A 20,969-nucleotide genomic window follows, 5' to 3' on the forward strand; every position below is an offset into this window, starting at 1 on the left:
ATAACAGTATCTATGTCACTCAAATGCATGAACAGGACTTACTGACATATTATTTCAGAATATATACAGTGGTGAATAGTACGATAACCAGTGGAAACACACCTGTACAAAAGAAGTGGGAAGGTGAAGTACACCCCCGTAACTGTATATCACCGTCAACTGACAACCATAACACCCTGGGAGGTGGATTTTTTCATTATAAAAAACTCAATGCCCTTGACCAGACAGTCATCACTATATATAGACTTAAAGCTTCGTGCATGGAGGAGGTGGTATTTGATTAAAGCTGCTATACATCATGATGTGAATAATCAGCGAATAATCCATATACTTCTGTATATCTAAACTACAAACTACACCGCACACGTAGGGAGCTGAGCAAGGTCAAGCTTGACAACAATGTCTATGACAAAAGCAAAGCAACGGTCGATCGCACTCTTCCCTCCTCCCCCCAAAATCTACTTAGAAATCAGACCTGCAGCTTCCATGAACATCCCTTTAACAGAGACAACATTCCTAACTTATTACAATGCTCATAGAACGATTATATTTTTCTACTGGATATATTTAGGGATATTTCAACTTCAGACAATGAAACCTAGTCGATGCGAAAATAATGTTTGATTAAAAACCGGTTTCCATTAAAATACACCGTTACTTAATTAAGTGTACGTAACAGACCTTTACTACCTCTACATAAAACGGATGCCTTTAGTTCAGTGCAAATACTTGACATACTTTAGTATCATTGCTATCAGAATATGTACAAATATTTACTAATATAGTAATGTTTCCCATATTCACTTTTTGAACATGTACAATATTATGTCAGACCTTTAACTGCATCTACAGAAAATGGATGCCTTTAGTGTACATACTTGACACACTCTAGTATTATTGCTATCTGAATAATTATGTACAACTATTACCAACATATTAACGTGTACCATATTCACCCTCTGTACATGTAAATACCAGACTTTTAACAGTGTTCTGCTTCAACAGAAAATGGACGCCTTTAGAGCACATGCTTGGCACACCTTAGCAATATTGCTATCCGGATATGTAGTATTATGTACAACTAATACCATATATTAAAGTGTACTATATTCATATTCACCTTTTGTACATGTGTATGCCAAGGGATGAATAAAAAGATTTGAAAAAAGTGTACGTGCGTGCGTTTTATCTAGTCCCCCTTTACTCGTTACTTACAGTGAGTGAGTTTAGTTATACGCCGCACTCAGCAATATTCCAGCTATATGGCGGCGGTCTGTAAATAACCGAGTCTGGATCAGACAATCCAGTGATCAACAGCATGAGCATCGATCTGCGCAAGTGGGAACCGATGACATGTGTCACATGTGTCAACCAAGTCAGTGAGCCTGACCACCCGATCCCGTTAGTCGCCTCTTACGACAAGCATGGTTACTGAAGGTCAATTCTAACCCGGACCTTCACGGGTTGTTACTTACAGACTCATGATAAACAGTGAAAACTTCATCTTGAGTAACACCTGGCTTGCCGATGATCCCTCATACCTGTACATACATAGGTATTGATGTTTTTTGGATGCATGTTCACATAAACTGCTGGGCAACAGATATACATCCTTGAACAGAGTTTAGATAAATGAGCGAGTGAGTTAAAGTTTTACGTCGCAGCGGCATTTCTTAAGCCATAAAGCGACGAGGCCAAGTTTGCATGCATACCCATTGTAATTACAAATAATAATAATAAAATTATTTATAAAGTTTAAATGAGTTTCTTAAATAATACAAGCGTTCCCACAACGTTAGCAGGATGAAAGTAGTCACCGACTAATGCACTTAGAAGTACCAACATGCTGGCATGTATATTCGAGAAGCAATTTGTATTTGATGGCAAAACCATAGTCAATAAATTATTGTTTTTGTTGATTAGATCCCAAAATGATATAGTCGTGTTTTTTACACATGCATTAACATGTCTCTTAAGCTTAAATAACAAGATATATACGAATAATTCAAATTTGCATTTTGCCTCTAAAACATAGTTCAGTTTTTGTTGGTTGAAAATAGGAATGGGGAGCTGTATTATATATATCTTGTCATTATATTGTAATATTTGCATTCTGCAGGATAAGATAGGTATGAAAATTTTATTATTTTAGTGATCGGTATCAGTTGTATATGCGTTATATGCAGTGCTGACAAAAGCATGTTAACGCACTGAACGTTTATATCATTTTAATAGACTTAGGCCAAGGTAGCAATATTGTGTGCAGGCCAACTTAACCGCACTGATAGCATCATGATGTGTGTGTGTGTGAACCTAAAAATGAATCCAACGCAAGTCACATGTAATCACGTGAACAGCTGTTGTGCATTTTGACCCCATGATCCGTGAAATTAATAAATATGAGTTGTACGTTAACATGCTTTATGAACATCGATTTACGGTGAAGACCAAAAGAAACTGATTGTTATGACGTGTGGTTTTACTCAGTAGACTTAACTAAGGTAATATTTGAAAAGTTTTAGCTAAGTGACATATCCCGTTAAGAGATCCGCATGCTTATGTCAAGAGACACGTACTACGATCCGTGAAATGTAAAGTGCTCTCAGCATTGTTCATACCGGATAGTTGCGTTGTGACTGATAGAGTTCCAAGTAATGCCACGTCATGGCTTGATTAGAGCAACAGTATATTATCATTTCAATTAACTTTAATGGTTTTGAGAAATACTACAATGAGGTCATGTCACATGTAAGGTGTGAAAGCTTGACAGGGTAACCAAACTGTGAAGCCGTTTGACCGTCATACCGTCGACTTGGGTTTGATCTCACAATTGGTATGCCCATTTTCGACGTTATATAGCTCATATATAACTAAAAATGCTTTCTCACTTTGAAATAACTTGCCTGAAAATTCACCCAGCAATGAATGGGTACCCGGTGGGTTAAGGTCAATTAACTGAGAGAGAGAGAGAGAGAGAGAGAGAGAGAGAGAGAGAGAGAGAGAGAGAGAGAGAGAGAGGTAGGTGTGTGTGTGTGTGTAGGTTTGTAGGTGTGTGTGTGTGTGTGTGTGTGTGTGTGTGTGTGTGTGTGAACCTGAAAATGAATCCAACGCAAGTCACATGTAATCACGTGAACAGCTGTTGCGCATTTTCACCCCACGATCCGTGAAATTCATAAATATGAGTGGTACGTTACCATGCTTTATCAACATCGATTTCGAGGGGACATGCAAAAAAAAGATATGTAGATAAGCACTGCTTCAGTCACAACTTGTCTTTCCGACTAATATAGGAGCTTTCATAAAAAAATGTCTGCTTATCACAGGTTGTTTATGTTTTACAGTTATTTAAATTGTTATTTACTGTAGTATATATTTAATGACCGATTTCAAATTCTGCCTCAGAGTTGCTGTCAGTTACTTTATATGGACAATGTCAAACAGGAATATTTCTTTTGCTATTTGATAAATAGTTGGGAACTCTGTTTAATCACTAAACGGACTTTCTCGCATGGGGCTCTCCCAATAGAATTATACATGTAATACAAACAACGGATTTCCTGTCTTATAATATTGTAAAGCTCGGAGTTGCAACCCAATCGAAATGAAAGCACTGGTCATAGGTATAAGTTTGTGTATTTATATTCATGACTGAAATTTATGCAAATATACAGCCTGGCTTACGGCAGAGAGTCAGACGCAGTATAAGCTATGATATGAAAGTATAAGTATAAGTATTTATTACGTTGCGCGTGCTTTTGATAACAGGATTCAGGATTTTTTTTTTATTCTCATAAATCATACAAAATGATATAGAGAACATACATATATTTTGAAAAATACAAAGTGCCATTATGGCTTATATGCATATAAATATAATATAAATGTATAACTAAAACAGGAATAATACAAGTTTCGTTAAACTTGACAGTTTCTGTACCAAAGGATGATAGTGAGATTTCATAAGGGAAATAAATTTATCAATATGGGGGTTATTACAAAATAGCTAGGGAGTGTACTTTTTATTACATCATCTAGAGCTCTGCATGATAAGATAATATGAAATTCGTCACATATAACATGGTGGTTACAAATTGTACACATTCTATTTTCTGTATATATAATACCATCTGCCTGTATACACATATCATCAGTGCATATCACATTAATGTGCAGGGATTTTCTCGAAAACAGTAAACAGTCCACTGTAGGGGTGAAGCGGTACACCGCGGTATTAGTAGAACCGCGGTATTTTGCCTTCAGTTCGGTATATCATAATGCAATCCAAAGATTCGGTATTTTCGGTTTTCGTACCGTCAGTTCTATTTAGTCATAAAATGACAGTTTTGTTCATTCAAATTTACAAAGATTATGGTTATTTTGTTTCCATGTTAATAAACAATGTACGGTTTGGTTCGTGTTGTCACTTTTCTGCTTTATGATCATATCCCATATACCGAACCCAACCGATGACCTTGTACCGCAATACGTACCGTACCGTGGTAAGAGCGTACCGTTTCACCCTAATGTCCAAGAAAATGCTGGCAAAAAGAAATATGCCTCAGACTGATGTAAAAAGTTGTCTTCGGCAAAGGTAAATAGCCCAATTTGCTTAAAAAACATTTGCACTCGTAGTTTTGATAAACAGCATGTAGATTTTGCAGAATCAGTTCTGTGATCAAATGAACGGTCGCTGGACCGCGTTCCACAAAGCGATGGTAGCGGTAAGTTGATGTAACTCTATTACTTTAAAAATTACACAGAGCAACATCAACACAGACCTAGTCTGTCATACAGACCCTGAAGCAAATATATCCAAGAAAGCCTATGCAAGTCCAGAATATGTGGCAGGTCTAGAGAGTCTCAGGGATCATTTTCAGTATATATATATATTTTTTTTCACTATGAACTGTTTTCTTCTGTTAAATATGTTCATTTCAGACAATAGTTGTTAGTGTAACACAACCCTTGCTAGAGTCCAAGCTAAATTTAGACGGTGTCGTCTCACGACGCCGACCTTTCGATTTTCCACTAGTCTCAGGACGCCGACCTGCGGTTTTCTTTGAAGTTTAGGTTCTGATTAGGCTTAGGGTAATCTACTCTAGATGTTTTGATAAGGTGAACTCGTCGCACATGCACGGGTCACTTGAGGGTGAACTCATGTCACTTGAAAAGTTTACAATAACACTTAGCAGAGTGCCAATATTGAACACTGTTCATATCTTTGGTATAAATATCTATGGAATGGCCAAATGATTCACATTCGATTTCGAAATGGCAAATGCACAGCTAGATCAGAGATTCATCCCTACAGCCCGCGGCGGTCGTTACTTGGTTGTTGGCGGGTTCATGTACAGAGTCAGCAAGAGAAAACGAGACTGGATATCTTGGATATGTACTGCAAAAGGCTGCAAATCCACAGCATCAACAACGAATGACATCGTCACCATGGTGAACGATGAACACAATCATCAAACTGTCACGCGTGATATTAAGGTAAGAGTTTAAATTCTTATATATGTATAAATTTTGTTATTGCCACAGATGTTTATAACAGATGCTTAATAAATGGAAAAGTTTGGAATTTTATAACAGATGCTTAATAAATGGAACCAAATGGTTAATAATTCTTTGCTTTTTGTAGGCGAAGGAGACGCTAGAAAAGCTGAGGAGGTAGAGGACCTGTGGCTGGATACCTTGGCGACGATGCCAGATGATGACCGGTGCCGACAACTCGGGGACTACATGACCAACTTCTAGGTGGAGGGAGATCTGCACATGACGCAATGGAACCACCACAACTCAGATGGGCCAAGAACAAACAACCACCTAGAAGGATGGCATTCCCGCCTGAAGAAATACATCGGCAAGGCTCATCCAAACATTTTCGAGATTGTGTCCTTCTTGTCACGAGAACAGACAAACACCGAAAACAAGCTAGTCCAGTATGCTGCTGGCCAGAAGCGTCCCTCCAAAAAGAGGAAATACAGGGATTTGGAGCGACGACTGGATCACATCTGTCACCAGCTTGAACAAGGAACACTGTCCGTGAGGCAGTTTGCTGATTCAGCATCCCACCTATTGCATTTAGGTTAAAATCTTTGAAAAAAATGTATGCTATATGAATTTACGATGTATTTATTAAAAATGCTAAAATCTGTCAACTAATAAAAATCTGTCATCTGTTGTCATCTTCTCATTAGGTGCGCTCTCATCCGCATAATCCGGATTATCCTCCTCTAACAACACTTTGATCCTGCATTGTCCTCGTAATCCATTATTAAGTGGCAAAGTGAAACTAGTCTCAGGACGTCGACCTTCAGATTGCACCCAACCGTAAAGTTGGGTCGAAAGGTCGGCGTCGTGAGCCTGAACCATTTAGACACGACCGGTTTTCCTAGCCAGGCTATTAATATAACAACCCGTGAGCAGTCTCTGGATGAGGGATAAATTGCTTGATGTCTGAACATAGTGCAGCATTCAGTATATTGCAGAAGGTAAATACAAATGTTTGGTATACAAAACTGCATACTTTTACACAGGGCATACATATTGGCATTTTGTACTCACAAGTTTTGAAACTGTCCAATTCCCTTGTGATCCAATAAAATTAGAAAAAAAACCCCAATATTTAGACATTGCTTGCCAATTACCGTGGAAACAACACTATTTCCCAAACGAGAAAAAGCAAGAAATATACGTTTATAAATGCGGTTCAATAATTACCCTTCGGCGGAACACGGCTTTGCACAATTGTACATTTTCAATTTATCATATTATATAATTTAACTGAGAGTTTTACTCCATCTCATTTCCAAAAAGAAACATTGTAACGATATACACCCTGAGTTCAATATTAAAACACATAGATGAATAGGTGATGGTGTACTTTGGTTTCAGATCAGCATTTTTGTTTAATGTTTAAAGCTATAATGTTTTCAACATCCAAAGGTACTTACTTAAATAAGCAAATGTTTGCAAGACAAATTACAATTTGATTTTCACTACCGTGGTCCGCGAGTCTATTGTTTTCTTCAGTCAGTAAAATAAAGGTTTGATAAGGTATTTAGACCCTGTGTGCCGTTGTATTTTTAAAAGATAACTAAGCTCTAAAGTTAAACTAAATTATGACCTTTCACTAAAACTGACCGCATATTGACACTTTAGGATTATCACACGTCGAGAAAATGGCTCAAAAACACATGCATGGAAATAGAATAATAATATATTGACATACCACTAAAATTCCAGTTATCACGACGTGGTTTTCAATTTTCCAAAATGCTGTTCACGGTGACCATTGGTTTACCATCAGTATCTGTACAATTATTTGTACCTTGAACATTGAAACCGCCTTATAACAGAGACATCCCCAGAAAGTAAAACGATGGGATTTACATCGGTAAAATATATAGCGCTGCTTTACTTACAAGAATACTCGATGGCCGGATGCACATGTGTATATACACACACGATGTGAAATAACACTATCTATAAATAAATCTCTCAGGGTGCTTCCCCCTTCTATTAGAAGACCATTCTGGGTTTCCCCGTGTCTAAATCAGTAAATGGCGCGCCTGCGCATGATTTGCGCAGACACAAGGACATAAATACGTTCACGACATCGCACTAGGAGTTAGACCGATAGAGCTCGCTATAAAGCGTAGTGTAACGTGGTGATTTGGTATGGGTGATTTGCGGGACGTGGTAGAGGCCGATGGGGCACAAGTTGTTCAACCTCCCATTACCCAGACAGCTCGATATGAACCGACAACTGAACCCCAAAACGACGCCGACAAGCTCAGGCAGAGACTGAACACATATGCAAGATGGTCGAGCAAGAAGAGCGCGCTGCAGTTAGCAACGGCAGGATTTATCTTCACAGGTATTTTGCTTCTGACAGATTTGATTAATGTCAAACATAAGTTGACTCTGCTGGACTGATATATTTTTGGGGTTTTCTTGCAGTTAGTTATATAGGGTGTATGTCTGTGTAGATCAGGTCGGGGAGAACCGCAAAACGACCTATAATAGTTAGATGGAGCTATAGTAGTTCAAACGAGCTTTATGCCTATAGGTCGATCGAGCTATAAGAGCACATAAATGGAAGAGGCCCTTTAAGAACAACTTTCCGCACTGCGGTCATGGCATTGCTACACACGACTGGAATCGTCTTACCCATATTTGAAGCGACGTGCACCACAAACCCGAGCGTTTGTGATATATGAGCTGCTAAACTACCTAACCCTATGGACAGTTACACTTGGGAGACAATATAACACACCTGAAAACTGAAAATATACCCCAAAACTTGGAGTCCCACTTCGCGAACAGCTGAACTTGACGATTGCATGACTTCCGGTTTGGAAATAGTACTCGTTACACGTGTATTTTTTGTTTTCCACTACCGTTAGACGAATAAACAAAAAAACTATACAAGCCCAGTGTGGGACACATTTATCCGTCGCGCGAATTCTGAATCTGTTGCGTATTGATCACTAAATAAGGTCTATCCTTGTTTTGTATCGCATCTGGATGTGTTGTCGTGAAATTGTTTGTGTATTTAGTCGTATGGTCATTGCAACTCTTCGGAAGTACTTGTCATTTGGTCACATTCACTCATTCCATGCAATATGTTATCACCATAATGTGTAATTGTTGTAACTAGGCTTCTTGAGGACTAAATCGTCCATTTTGAATTTATAATGAGACACCTGGCCCCTGATTTCTCGAAACAAACTTAAGTTTTTACTCAAATATCAAACTGAGTTTGACAATTTGAAACAGCTGAATTCTTAACTCAACTGCATTTTATAAAATAAAAAGCCCCAAACAACTTAAGTAATCCATCCACCAAACTCAAATTGTCTACTATGTTTGAGTTTAATATCGATTTCAGTTCATTCTGCTGAAATGCGTTTTCTCAAATTTGAGTAGAAACTTTAACTTAAGTCAAAACTCAGACTTTAAGTTTGTTTCGAGAAATTGGGGCCTGGACACCTGGTGTGTCTATTTTAGATGATGTGTCTTTGTCTCAGGTCTATAGTGAGATCTATGGTGTGAACACCTGGTGTGTCTATTTTTAGATGATGAGTCACTGCTCTCTATTGTATATTGAGATGGTGTGAACACCTGGTGTGTCTATTTTTAGATGATGAGTCACTGTTCTCTATTGTATATTGAGATGGTGTGAACACCTGGTGTGTCTATTTTTAGAATAATATAAAGTCCCCCTGAACAGCCCTCATTCACAGCTCAGTCACTACACCTAGTGATTACACATTGTGGATATACCAGTGTATTTCTTATGGGATTACTAATCAACCTTGGATTATACTGTGTGATTCACTGGGTTTATATTTTCAATAGCTCAACCTCTCAACTACACATCTCTGGAGTGATTAAACATTCTGGATATTTCTCACTGGATTACATAACATCTTTGGATTAATGGAGTCACTACACATTATGCTACCAGTGTATTTCTCTTTTATCTCAAAGCGAGCGCCCATTATCGCAGTATCAATTCCCGTCTGACTAACTATAACTATTAAAAATGTGAAATTCAAATGTATACAACGTCCTACCTTCAGTCCATACATTGTAACACACAGAATACATCGTAACACAGATTAAGATTTACACGTCATCATCAGATTGAACGAGTGTTGGGGATAAAGACTAGTGTACATGAAGTCAACTTACCTCGGTTCATCATATCCATTATTGAGGCAAACAGTGGTGGTAAATCTAGATGTTTAGAGGGGTTGGAACAAGTAACCCATTCATGTGAAGAAACAGATTGATTCATACTGTACTCCAACAATGAATGACTCATTTGCCCACCCGTAAGTCCGACCTACAGCCATTCAAAGCTATGTTTACGGGAAGGGAATCCCCTCTCCCACCCAAGCATGAAGATTAAGAAAACAAGCGTATAATGGAGTGAAAAATAAAATAACTTCAAATACATGTTACCGAGTGTCAATGTTAATACTTTCTTTTAATTTTCCACAGCCTCCAAGTGAGGTGTGCCATGTTCATTCTGCCATAACATTGCCTCTCCCTACGTTCAATGAACCGAGAAGCACCATACGGCCTTCACGCCCATTGAAGAAACCAGGTCATAGACCGCGTCCCCCGCCGCCATTTCGAAAAAAAATGATAAATAAATAGATTTAAACAAATAACAAAGTCCTAGCCATGCCCGCGGATGAAAAAAAATGAGTAAAATGTTGAAACTCATAGCGAAATCACTCACAGCATGCTTCTCACCAAAATATCCCATGTAGAACGAGTCACCATGAACTTACTTTAAAATCCCACATAATCATATGAATAAATACAGCCGATACACACACAGAATACAACCTATAGATAGTTGATTACACATGACTCACATATGCCATGAGCCTACTTTAAAACTCACACACAATCACATGAATAAACACAGCCCGATACACACACACACAGGATACGATCGATAGAAAGTTGACATGACTCCCGTTTGCCACGAATCATTAAATCCCAACACAATAAACACAGTCCAATCATAATCAGAACCTTTCCCTAGATTCATCGTTTTTTTCTAAACTATAGCTTGCATAAAACCAATTTTAGTGCGTAGATGTACTCGCATTGTTAACATGTGTACTCACGATACTGTCGTCAACAACATTATTCACACAATACGTTCATACGCAAAATACTCACAAATTAGAATAGAGAATGATCCATCACATAAATTCCACACCTACTGTGCTGTTTTAAACGGTCATGAAACCGCCAGAATACCTAAACACGCACAGCACAACATACGGCGGCGGTGAACAAAGAGCATTCAAGCTTGGCGCCAACAGCCCCTGCCTAAAACCGGTTCTGTCAAACTGGATCGCAAAAGGGTCTATCAAACCGGTTCGCAAACGGTTCTGACTCAAAATGGCTACATGTCCAAACCGGCTACATGTCCAAACCGGCTTTGTAGACCAAAAATAGCTTTACAACACTAGTGTAATAGCTTATGTATTTATAAACCGTTTATTATATATATATATATATATATATATATATATATATATATATATATATATATATATATATATATGTATATAAATATATTCATTACAGATCATTAAAATTGTTGTTGTATTCAATACAATGAACTGTAACAGTTGTTATCTTCAATACCATGAACTGAAACAGTTGTTATCTTGTATTCAATCAACAGGAATGACGATTAAACTGAAACTTGTATGTCTGATAATAGTATGAGGAGGTTAAACATTTTCGTGGATTCAGTGAAATAGGGTTGAAATTGGTATTATAAAAACCAAGAATTGTACAACAGTCGTTTTATGTCAATCCTACAGCAATACATTCAGTGAGTTTAGTACACTCTCAGCAGCTCTATGGCGGTGGTCTATACATAATTGCCTAGACAATCCAGTGATCAACAGCATGAGCGTCATTCTACACCATGTGCCATGTGTCAGCCAGCGAGCCTGACCACTCGATCCCCTTAGTCGCCTCTTATGACAAGCATGGGTTACTGAAGGGTAACCCAGACCTTGGAACTGTATGATCCAGAGTGGAAGAAAGACAAACAAAAACCAGAAACCACAGAGCAACCTAAGATTAATTTCGTTACCCCTACTCAACAAGTGGTCGAACAGGCCAAGGCTCTTATTCAGATGCAGAAGAAAGGGGAATCTAAAGCTGGAAGTTCCTCCCAGTTTCCCATGAAGAAACGGAAGACGACTGTTTAGATAAAAGCAGTCAGTAGACATGGTTCCCTGCCATTTAGACTCGGACCACCATGCAGTCAACAACGTGTCCCGTGTGCTATATGACTTTTTCCAGGACAGACAATATGTTGAGACATAGAAGACAGAAACATCAACAACCCTCTCCTCCTCCTCCTCCTCCTCCTCCTCCACAACCACAGCAGCAGCAGCAGCAGCAGCAACCACATTCATCAGAAAGTATTACCCAGGCATTGGAAGAATGTAGGTTGCGACATCCATTCACCATGATTGTCTCAGGGCCCACCTCCTGTGGGAAAACCTACTTAGTGAAACAGATTCTAGAAAGGATGAACATTAAACCTTATCCTGAACGTATTATATGGCTCTACAAACGATGGCAGCCCTTGTATAATGCCATTCAAACCAATGTTTATCCCTATGTGGAATTTCATCAAGGCATTCCTTCTGATCTCGAAAAGGATGCATTTCTAGACCCCCATGTGGTGAACGTGGTTATCCTCGATGACTTAATGTCTACTGCCAGCAAAGATCCACGCATTACAGATCTGTTTACGGAAGGAAGTCATCATCGTAATCTCTCAGTGATCGCCTTGAACCAGAATTTGTATTTCAGTAAGGATCCCACACAACGAAGAAACTGTCATTATCTGCTTCTGTTCAACAACCCTATCGATCAACAACCCATCATGACTTTGGCGAGGCAAATGTATCCAGGTAACACAGACCATTTCATGGAGCCGTTTCAAAGGGCTACCCAGAAGCCTTATGGCTACTTGTTGGTTGATCTAAAAACCCAAACACCTCCCCATAGGCGACTTTGTCCCAATGCATTCAGTTTAAAAGGACACCTCCAAGCCAGGACAATTCAGTCCGAGTTAGATGTTCAGCGTGAGCAGACGTGTGAAGACAACCTCTCAACCATGCCATCTTGTGATGCCTGTGGACTCGTGTTTCAAGATGTGCAAGATTTTGCAAAAACACAGAAGAAACTGGTGTCCCGAAAAGTCTTCAGTGGGTCCTCCTGGAATACCCCAAGTGAAAAAGGCAGGGGGAGGAAGACAACAACTTCTCACCTGTAAAGAGACCACGTCCCTCTGTCGGATTGTGACTATTGTGGTCAAGTGTTTAGCACTAACCATAATTTACAAAGACATTTACACGATAAACAATGTCCTGAAATGGAAAATGAGGACGATGATGTTGAATCATTAAGCGATGTCACACGTGGCAACAGGAAAAATAAGATGGCTGATCTCGAAGAGCAAGGTATAAGACAAATGTATTCACGTACGCTGGCGTGAGCTGAATAAAGACTTTTGGATGAGAAACGACAGCTGTACATAAAAAGAGGTTTAAACGAAGACATGATTCAAGCCAAACTGAACAAATTGATGTGGAGCACATTTAAAGAGACGTATGCCCGATTTATTACTTATCTGTACCATATGCAGTATGGTCCAAAGACAGAAGGAATACTGAAACAAGTAAAAGACACAAATAATATGTATCATGAAGTGATTTCAAAATTGTACCAATATAAGTCTTGGGTCGAAGGCATGACTGAAGATGAAGACATAACATCTGATGAAGAGAGTGAAGGACAGGTGGATGATGATGAAGGGTAATAAGACAACAGATGTAAAGTAGGCATTTGGGAGAGCTCCTATCCTAATGTCTACTCATTCGAAAGCAGCTAATAAACAATGAAATCTGTATATCTCTTGTTTCTTAATGTATTGTACCTCTGGGGTTACCCTTCAGTAACCCATGCACCAGGTGTTCACACCATCTCAATATACAATAGAGAGCAGTGACTCATCATCTAAAAATAGACACACCAGGTGTTCACACCATAGATCTCACTATAGACCTGAGACAAAGACACATCATCTAAAAATAGACACACCAGGTGTCCAGGTGTCTCATTATAAATTCAAAATGGACGATTTAGTCCTCAAGAAGCCTGGTTACAACGTCAATTCTTGCATTTTACCCATTCCCAAGGAGGTAGTGTTCAACAAATTGAGTGCAGATAGTACTTATTGAAAGAATACACATTCAATACATTTATGAACATGTTGTGAATGTGTTGTTCTGCAATATAAGTACTATCTGAACTCAATTTGTTGAACACTATTGCCATGGCTTCGGATTCCATTGTGAATGGGTAAATTGCACGAATTTAGCCTTCTGTAAGTGCATTACACATTATGGTGATTACCAATCCAGGGTAACATATATATAAACTGACGGGCAAAAGTTAGTATAACGTTTTCAATTTGGTTTGGGGAAATTGAGCATGTCTAAATTCGAATGAAACATCCAAAGCAAACATTGTCAAAGTCACGAGAATATTGCAGAATGGTAGTGATGTCAGTAGATGTAGTCACGTGACCCCTAGCACGAGAAAAAGGTATAACATGTAATCTTTGAAAATCACGAACATGCACGTGCACCAGTCGGGTAGAAATGGGATGGATACACGCTGGCATATCACAGTAACTGAAAGCACATGCAAAATGCTGAAGCTGACACAAATTCAGCGAGAGCGAGCCATTGAATGCGCGATATGGGAGCTACCCAAGCTCATCTTGCCAGAACGTTCGGCTGTACCCCAGCAACAATCCTCCAGGCTGTTCACACGTTACCGGAATACTGGTAGCACTCAAGACAGGCCGAGAAGTGGACGGCCACGGGTCACTACACCCATAGAAGACCGCTACATCCGGACTATCCATCTCCGGAACAGGTTCGTGACGGCAACGTCGACGGCGGCTACGGCACTCGGGCATCGTATCAGTCGTCGCACAGTGACCCCGAAGATTGAGATTAGCTGGTATAAGGGCTTACCGGCCTTTCCGCGGAATGGTCCTGACCCTCAGACATCGCCAAAACAGACAGCGGTGGGCAAGGCAGAGTATACAGGTGGCAAGTCCGAGATTGGCGACGTGTTCTCTTTTCCGATGAAAGCCGTTTCACCCCCTTTACAAGTGTGATGGCAAAGAACGGGTATATCGTCGACGAGGGGAACGTTTAGCAAGGCCATGCATCAGAGAAGATTTCATCCATTCGGCGGGGGTGGAGTCATGGTTTGGGGCGGTATCTGTGGAGACCAGAAGACCCGTCTGGTTGTAGTGCAGGGCAATCTCAATGCACGGGGTACATCGGACAGATCCTACAGCCAGTTGTGGTACCCTTCCTACAGAATCAACCCTGGGTGTACTCCTACAACATGACAACGCGAGACCTCACACTGCCAGAGAGACTCGCTACTTTCTGCAACAAGAACAATGTTGACGTCCTGCCCTGGCCAGCGTGCTCACCGGATATGAACCCGATCGAGCACCTCTGGGATCATCTGGACAGGAAGATCAGAGGTCGGCAACAAGTTCCACAGAACAGGCAACAGCTAGAGCAAGCACTCAGAGAGGAATGGAACCGCATCTCTAATGACGTCATTCGACGTTTGACGACGTCAATGAGGGGAGACGTGTGAGGGCATGCATTGACGCAGCAGGGGTCACACGATACTGATGTGCACAAGATCCTGTATTCAAGGAATGCCCCTGCTACTGACTCATAAACTCAGATTGTGATAATCGATTTATGCAAAATTCCACCCCTTGCGTGTTTACTTGACAGCGGCTCACAAACTCTTTGAATGAAATTGTTGATTTTTTGTGATTTACAGCTCAAGTGTTTTTTTATTATGATGCATTAAATATTTTTGGGAAATTTCGGTGTATGTCTTTGTTACAGGACGTTCAAAACGTCATATACTAACTTTTGCCCGTCAGTTTATATTGCATGGAATGAGTGAATGTGACCAAATGACAAGTACTTCCGAAGAGTGCTATTATAGCTCGATCGACCTATAGGCATATAGCTTGTTTGAACTACTATAGCTCCATCTAACTATTATAGGTCGTTTTGCGGTTCTCCCCGACCTGTAGATCAGTATTCCACCGTTTGAAGATATGACATTGTGTTTAATGTGTAGGAGTTCGGATAATTTAGAAATGGGATGTTGGGTGGTATAGAATAGTGTTATAGTGTTATGAGTTGTTTATATTTATTTATCGGCAGATTGGGTGGTTTTTATATACGTGGTTTGCTAATGTAAACAAATAGGTTGGGTGGCTTATAATTACGTTACTGCCTATTTTGCAAGTACTGTATTGACGTCGTTATCTTGTAGTCATTTATTCTACTTATTACTCACGTTTGGCAGTAAACTTCCGTTGGAATTTCCTTCGTCGGTCATGTAAGGTAGCTGGGTATCTGTCGTATCCCTTCGCTGTCCGCCATGTTGGGAGCGGAAGCGGAAGGTGCGCAGTGCCGCGGTGAAGTTGTTTACTGTTGCGTAGCCAATCATAACACTTCGTCGTGACCTTTCGGAGGTTAGCTCACGGGGTATATAAGAGCCTGATGCGACCCCCTTTCCCCCTCCAACATAACTCCTTTTATTTATTCATTCCTTATATAGCCCCTTATATAACTTATGCAGCTTAACTGCATCTAATATCTGCCCCCTATGCTATACATCCTTAGTACTCACCGCCCCCGCATTCCCCACCCCTAGGCCCCTTTTATTTCACCCATCGTTTATTTCAACTCTATTTCTTACTTATTAACAATCACTATTCCTATTTATTACTTCTTTCTCCTTTTTTTAACTTGGCTTTTTATTATTTTTATCTCTATTTATGTTTATAAACGTTTTTTATTCCAAATTCAACTTAGGTTTAACGCCCCAGCATTTATATTTTTTGGGTAAGGTGGTTTATCCCTTATTAACATTTATTATTTATTTATTAGCTCCCACCTACCCCGTCGGCGAAATTGGCTTATGCCAGAAGCCGACGTTAAACATCCAATTTCGTCGTCGCTATCGTTGTCTTGCGTATCGGTGTTCCGAGCAAGTAAGTCCACTGCCTATACGAGGGATGTTCCCTACGGCTCGTTAGGTTTGATTTAGTTTTTTTTTGTAAGACTCTTATTGTAGAAGTAGTTTCATACTGTAGTCGGGTGAGGTAAGAACATAGATTATGACATAGTTTATTTTCTCGGGTTTAACAGGTAGGTAGTGTGGGTTGGGGGAGAAACTAGTGTTAGGAATTAAGTAGGTCATGTAGAACTTAGGAATTAGTGTAGGGGATAGGTTTCTTTAAGCGAGTGAAAGAGAGATATTTTGTTCAGTTTTTGTTATCATTTGTTTTGCTTGTTTTCCTTATTTTTATTTAACAGAATAAATTAGTATTATTTGCTGCAAGAGGTGACTACTGCCACTGAACCGAAGAAGACTGTACACTGTTCCGCTGGTTTTTAAAGCTTTCCATCATTTAATAAAAGTACACGACGCAAAGTCTATAATAAAACTATGAACAGGGAAACACTGAGGTACATTCTACATTGAACTCCTGTCACTGGGTTGCCTACTAGAGGGCGCCTATTACAAATGTTTGAAATATATTGAACAGGTATCACAGACAAGGTGGAATGCCAGTCGTGTGGTATTCGACTCTACAACTGGCAAGACGACGAGGAGCCTCTCCAAGCACACAAGAAATATGCTCCGGATTGTGAATTCATGATAAAAGAGTTTCCCCAGATCAAAGCCCCGCCTAAACCCAAGAACATCCTCAGTGTGAAATACCCTCAATACTCTGATTATGAATCCCGCTTGAGGAGTTTTGACTCCTGGCCAGTGAAGTGTGTCGCCCAGAAACCCGAAATGATGGCCCGGTCAGGCTTTTTCTACATAGGCTCGGCTGACCGGGCAAGGTGTTTCCACTGCGGTGTGACGCTGAGAGACTGGGACACCGACGACTACCCACCATGTGCACACCGACAATGGTCAGAAAACTGCCCGTACGTTCAACAGCTCGATGTGGATGGAATGAAAAGAGAAATTGAAGAATGGGAAAGGAATGAGAAATTAAGAATACAGTATGAAAATTCGACTTTTATCGACTGTTCAAGCAAACGTAACAATGTGAATGTTAGTTTCTACGGTGCCGGGGATATCACAGTTGATTGTGCTACAAGTGGTGCAGCGGCCAATCCCCAAGTCCACTCCCAAGTTTCGGATCCTTCTAATGACGATTTCGGAAATAGCCCCACGATACAAGCTGTCGTTGAAATGGGCTACTCCCATGATATGATCAAGCAAGCCATAGCCATTAGAAGGAAGAATGGAAATGGAGATTTTCCCGATGCGGTCACTCTCTTTCAAGCAATCATGGATATCGAAGACGGAAGATGAAATCTACATGAAACCAACGCCACGGTAAGCACCAATGAGAGTAGGGCTGGTGTCCACGTGACTAAGTACATATCAGCGTTTGTCACCACTATCAACTTGTATCACAAGTGTGTCGGCTCATAGATTATTCGTTTTGACACGCATATTAATACTCTTGATGTCCTAAGTCGAAAACGGCAGATAATGAAATTTAGATTGCTTGTGTTGTATAAAAAGTGTCACATTCCTACAGAATGTTATGAGTCCAATATGATTATCGGGGAAATAGAAATATATTTGCGTATTATTAATATATATGATCTTAAATTTTGATATTCTGAAATAGATCTATTTACCTTTCGCAGATATATTTTTAGTGTAGGCTATACAGTAACTTTTTGTGTTGGTTTGAACAAATGACTATTTCCTAAGATATATTTTATTTTGGACAATGACATTATTATTAAAAACTAATATAATAATGTCATTCTAATTTTGTTTGTTTCAGTTGCATGTACCATTGCATGTACCACACCCAAGTGGTAGAGCGCGAGCTGGTCACGAGAGAAGAGGATCAGATGAGGGATGACACAAGTTCCGGCAACCGAATTTAAACTTGAACTTCGTTTAATAATTAAGAATTATTGTATTAGATTCAAGTTCACATTTGGAATCGATCTTAGGTCTGAACATTCCACTGAGCGTTTTTGTACACACCGTATTCGACTCAATTGGCACATGTTCGATGTGTTTTAATAAGATCTTAATAAGTAATATATTATAACTCCTGAGTCCACTTTTGTCCGAGAGTATATGATGACCCAATATTTAACATATTTCAATCTGATTCAGTAACTTATGGATAGTGATCGTTTTCTAGTTATCTTCTAACATGGTGTTCACTGCTGTGATAGCTGCTTAAACCATACTATACTAACTCCAACTCCAACCAACTGCTTTGTGGGCCAGTTGAGTCGAATAGGGAATGTTTTATTCACCTGATTTGTCCTTTATTGACCACAACACTTCTGTGGATTGTCAACATTCTCACATAATCAAACATTGAATAGCTTATTGGAGGAGGATAGAAAAAAACTTGAGAGTTTAAAATACCAAATGTGTTCTATTACCAATGCAGTGTTGGTTTGTTCACATTTCAAGCTATTCATATGGATCAGCTAGTTGTTTACTGACGAGGGGTTGTCATGGAAACAGCTTGGTCGATCTCGCAAAGCAAGATCAGACTGACAAATTTAAATATAAATTACGTGGAACGACCACGTTCGTAATACTTCATCTGACGATTATAAGACGTCATAACATCACTTCGTCAAGACAATAAATTGACCACAAGTAAATTCAAGCATTTTGGGCCCTTATCAGAAAAAAACCCAACTGTTCATTTAATAAATCCTACCGCTCCACAGATATTAAATGGATACCCCCTAACCGTATCAGTCTTGTTACAAATGGTGCTTTCAAACTGTGAATGCAGTTCATGTATCGGCATTGTACATATGTATAAAGTAGAATTGACGCAGTGAAACCCGTCAGTCAGGGCCGTTAATCGCCCGGATCTAAGAAGCATATGTTGCAGAAATAAATTCTCACAGAGTAACGTGTTTCCAGGTTGACGGGTCTGATCTAGCCAGGTTTCACTGCACCATATAACCACATTATAACTGGATCACAAAGTAGTACCCAAGAGGGAAATGATGTTTGTGTGCACATGGTCTCGATGTGTTTATTGCAACGAATAGCTGCAAAATTGCTGATGCGGTGTTAAACAATATTAAGTCATAATGTGTCGATTGGGGAGTAGTATCCGGGAAAACAGTCGGACATTCCGCGTTGACTCTCATTTCCGTTCTTTCTATTTGTGGGAATTTGGTCTAAAATATTTAAGATAAATTTGCAATAAGTTTTAATGATAGTGTGTGTGATGTTTATGCCTCCTGATGATGTGTAGTGTGTCTGTTAATCTCTAACTTACTTTTCTACTCAGTACTGCATACTTTTCCTTATTTCAGTAGGGCATTGGTGAAGTCTATGATATTATCATGGTGGAAAACAGTATGAAGGAAGTTATATAAGCTTTCTAGCAATACTGTTGTGAAGAGCGCCTTAATATTTTACATTATAGGAAATATACACCTACTTTCAACGTTAAGGGGCCTATGATTCGTTATTGGATGAAACCTAATCGATGCGAAAAAATGTTTGATTACAGACCGGTTTCCATTAAAATATACGGTTACTTCAGTAAGTGTACATAACAGACCTTTAACTACCTCTACAGAAAACGGATGCCTTTAGTTCAATGCACATATATATGACACCTTAGTATCATTGCTATCAGAATATGCACAAATATACATCTAAACGTTAATTAAGCACCACCCACTTTTTGCAGAAAAGTTCAACATTCAAATCATGAAAAGTGCTATTTCCTGTCTGACTCAATGTAAAGAGGATTGATTGTGCTAAAGGGATGTCCTGCACTATCACTACACAGAAAACGAAGCCGATGATTATCTTTGATACCAATTTATTGGGGTTATGCGAATAAGCGTCAAAACGACCATTTCATTAGACCTGAAAAGTATCACTGTCCAGTCCATACTGGTATCTGCAATGTCAAACGTTCAACTTAAATATGCTTGTTGTCATCATGGCTATCTCAAGAAACTGTTTAGTCAGTATCGGGAGTATCCACCTCTAACACGAATCACATTTTCAAGACGCCTTCTCATGCTTGAAATGAGACGTCTGATTCTAAGCATCGGGATTCTCTGCCACTCCTCGTGAAGAGCCTGTTGCAGTTCATCCATATTCTGCACAGGAGGATCTCTGGTTCTCACTTGGCGCCCAAGATAATCCCATAAATGCTCTATGGGATTAAGATCCGGGCTTCTGGCTGGCCATGGAATAGTGTCAATAGCATTGTTCCTCAAATGATCGAC

The 20,969-nt window shown here is 39.6% G+C and overlaps 1 protein-coding gene across 1 annotated transcript; it reads left to right on the top strand.

Annotated features, from left to right (window-relative positions):
* The first annotated feature begins 7,594 nt into the window (after positions 1–7,594).
* Positions 7,595–19,539, top strand: LOC124272638 (death-associated inhibitor of apoptosis 1-like). Its single transcript, XM_046707835.1, has 3 exons — positions 7,595–7,882; positions 17,243–18,051; positions 18,515–19,539. The coding sequence occupies exons 1-2, from the start codon at positions 7,684–7,686 to the stop codon at positions 18,025–18,027; spliced, it is 984 nt and encodes a 327-aa protein (XP_046563791.1). The 5' UTR covers positions 7,595–7,683; the 3' UTR covers positions 18,028–18,051; positions 18,515–19,539.
* The last annotated feature ends 1,430 nt before the right edge of the window (positions 19,540–20,969 follow it).

This window comes from Haliotis rubra, unplaced genomic scaffold (genome assembly GCF_003918875.1).
Source record: "Haliotis rubra isolate DU_JTF1 unplaced genomic scaffold, ASM391887v1 Scf171, whole genome shotgun sequence".
NCBI lineage: Eukaryota > Metazoa > Mollusca > Gastropoda > Lepetellida > Haliotidae > Haliotis > Haliotis rubra.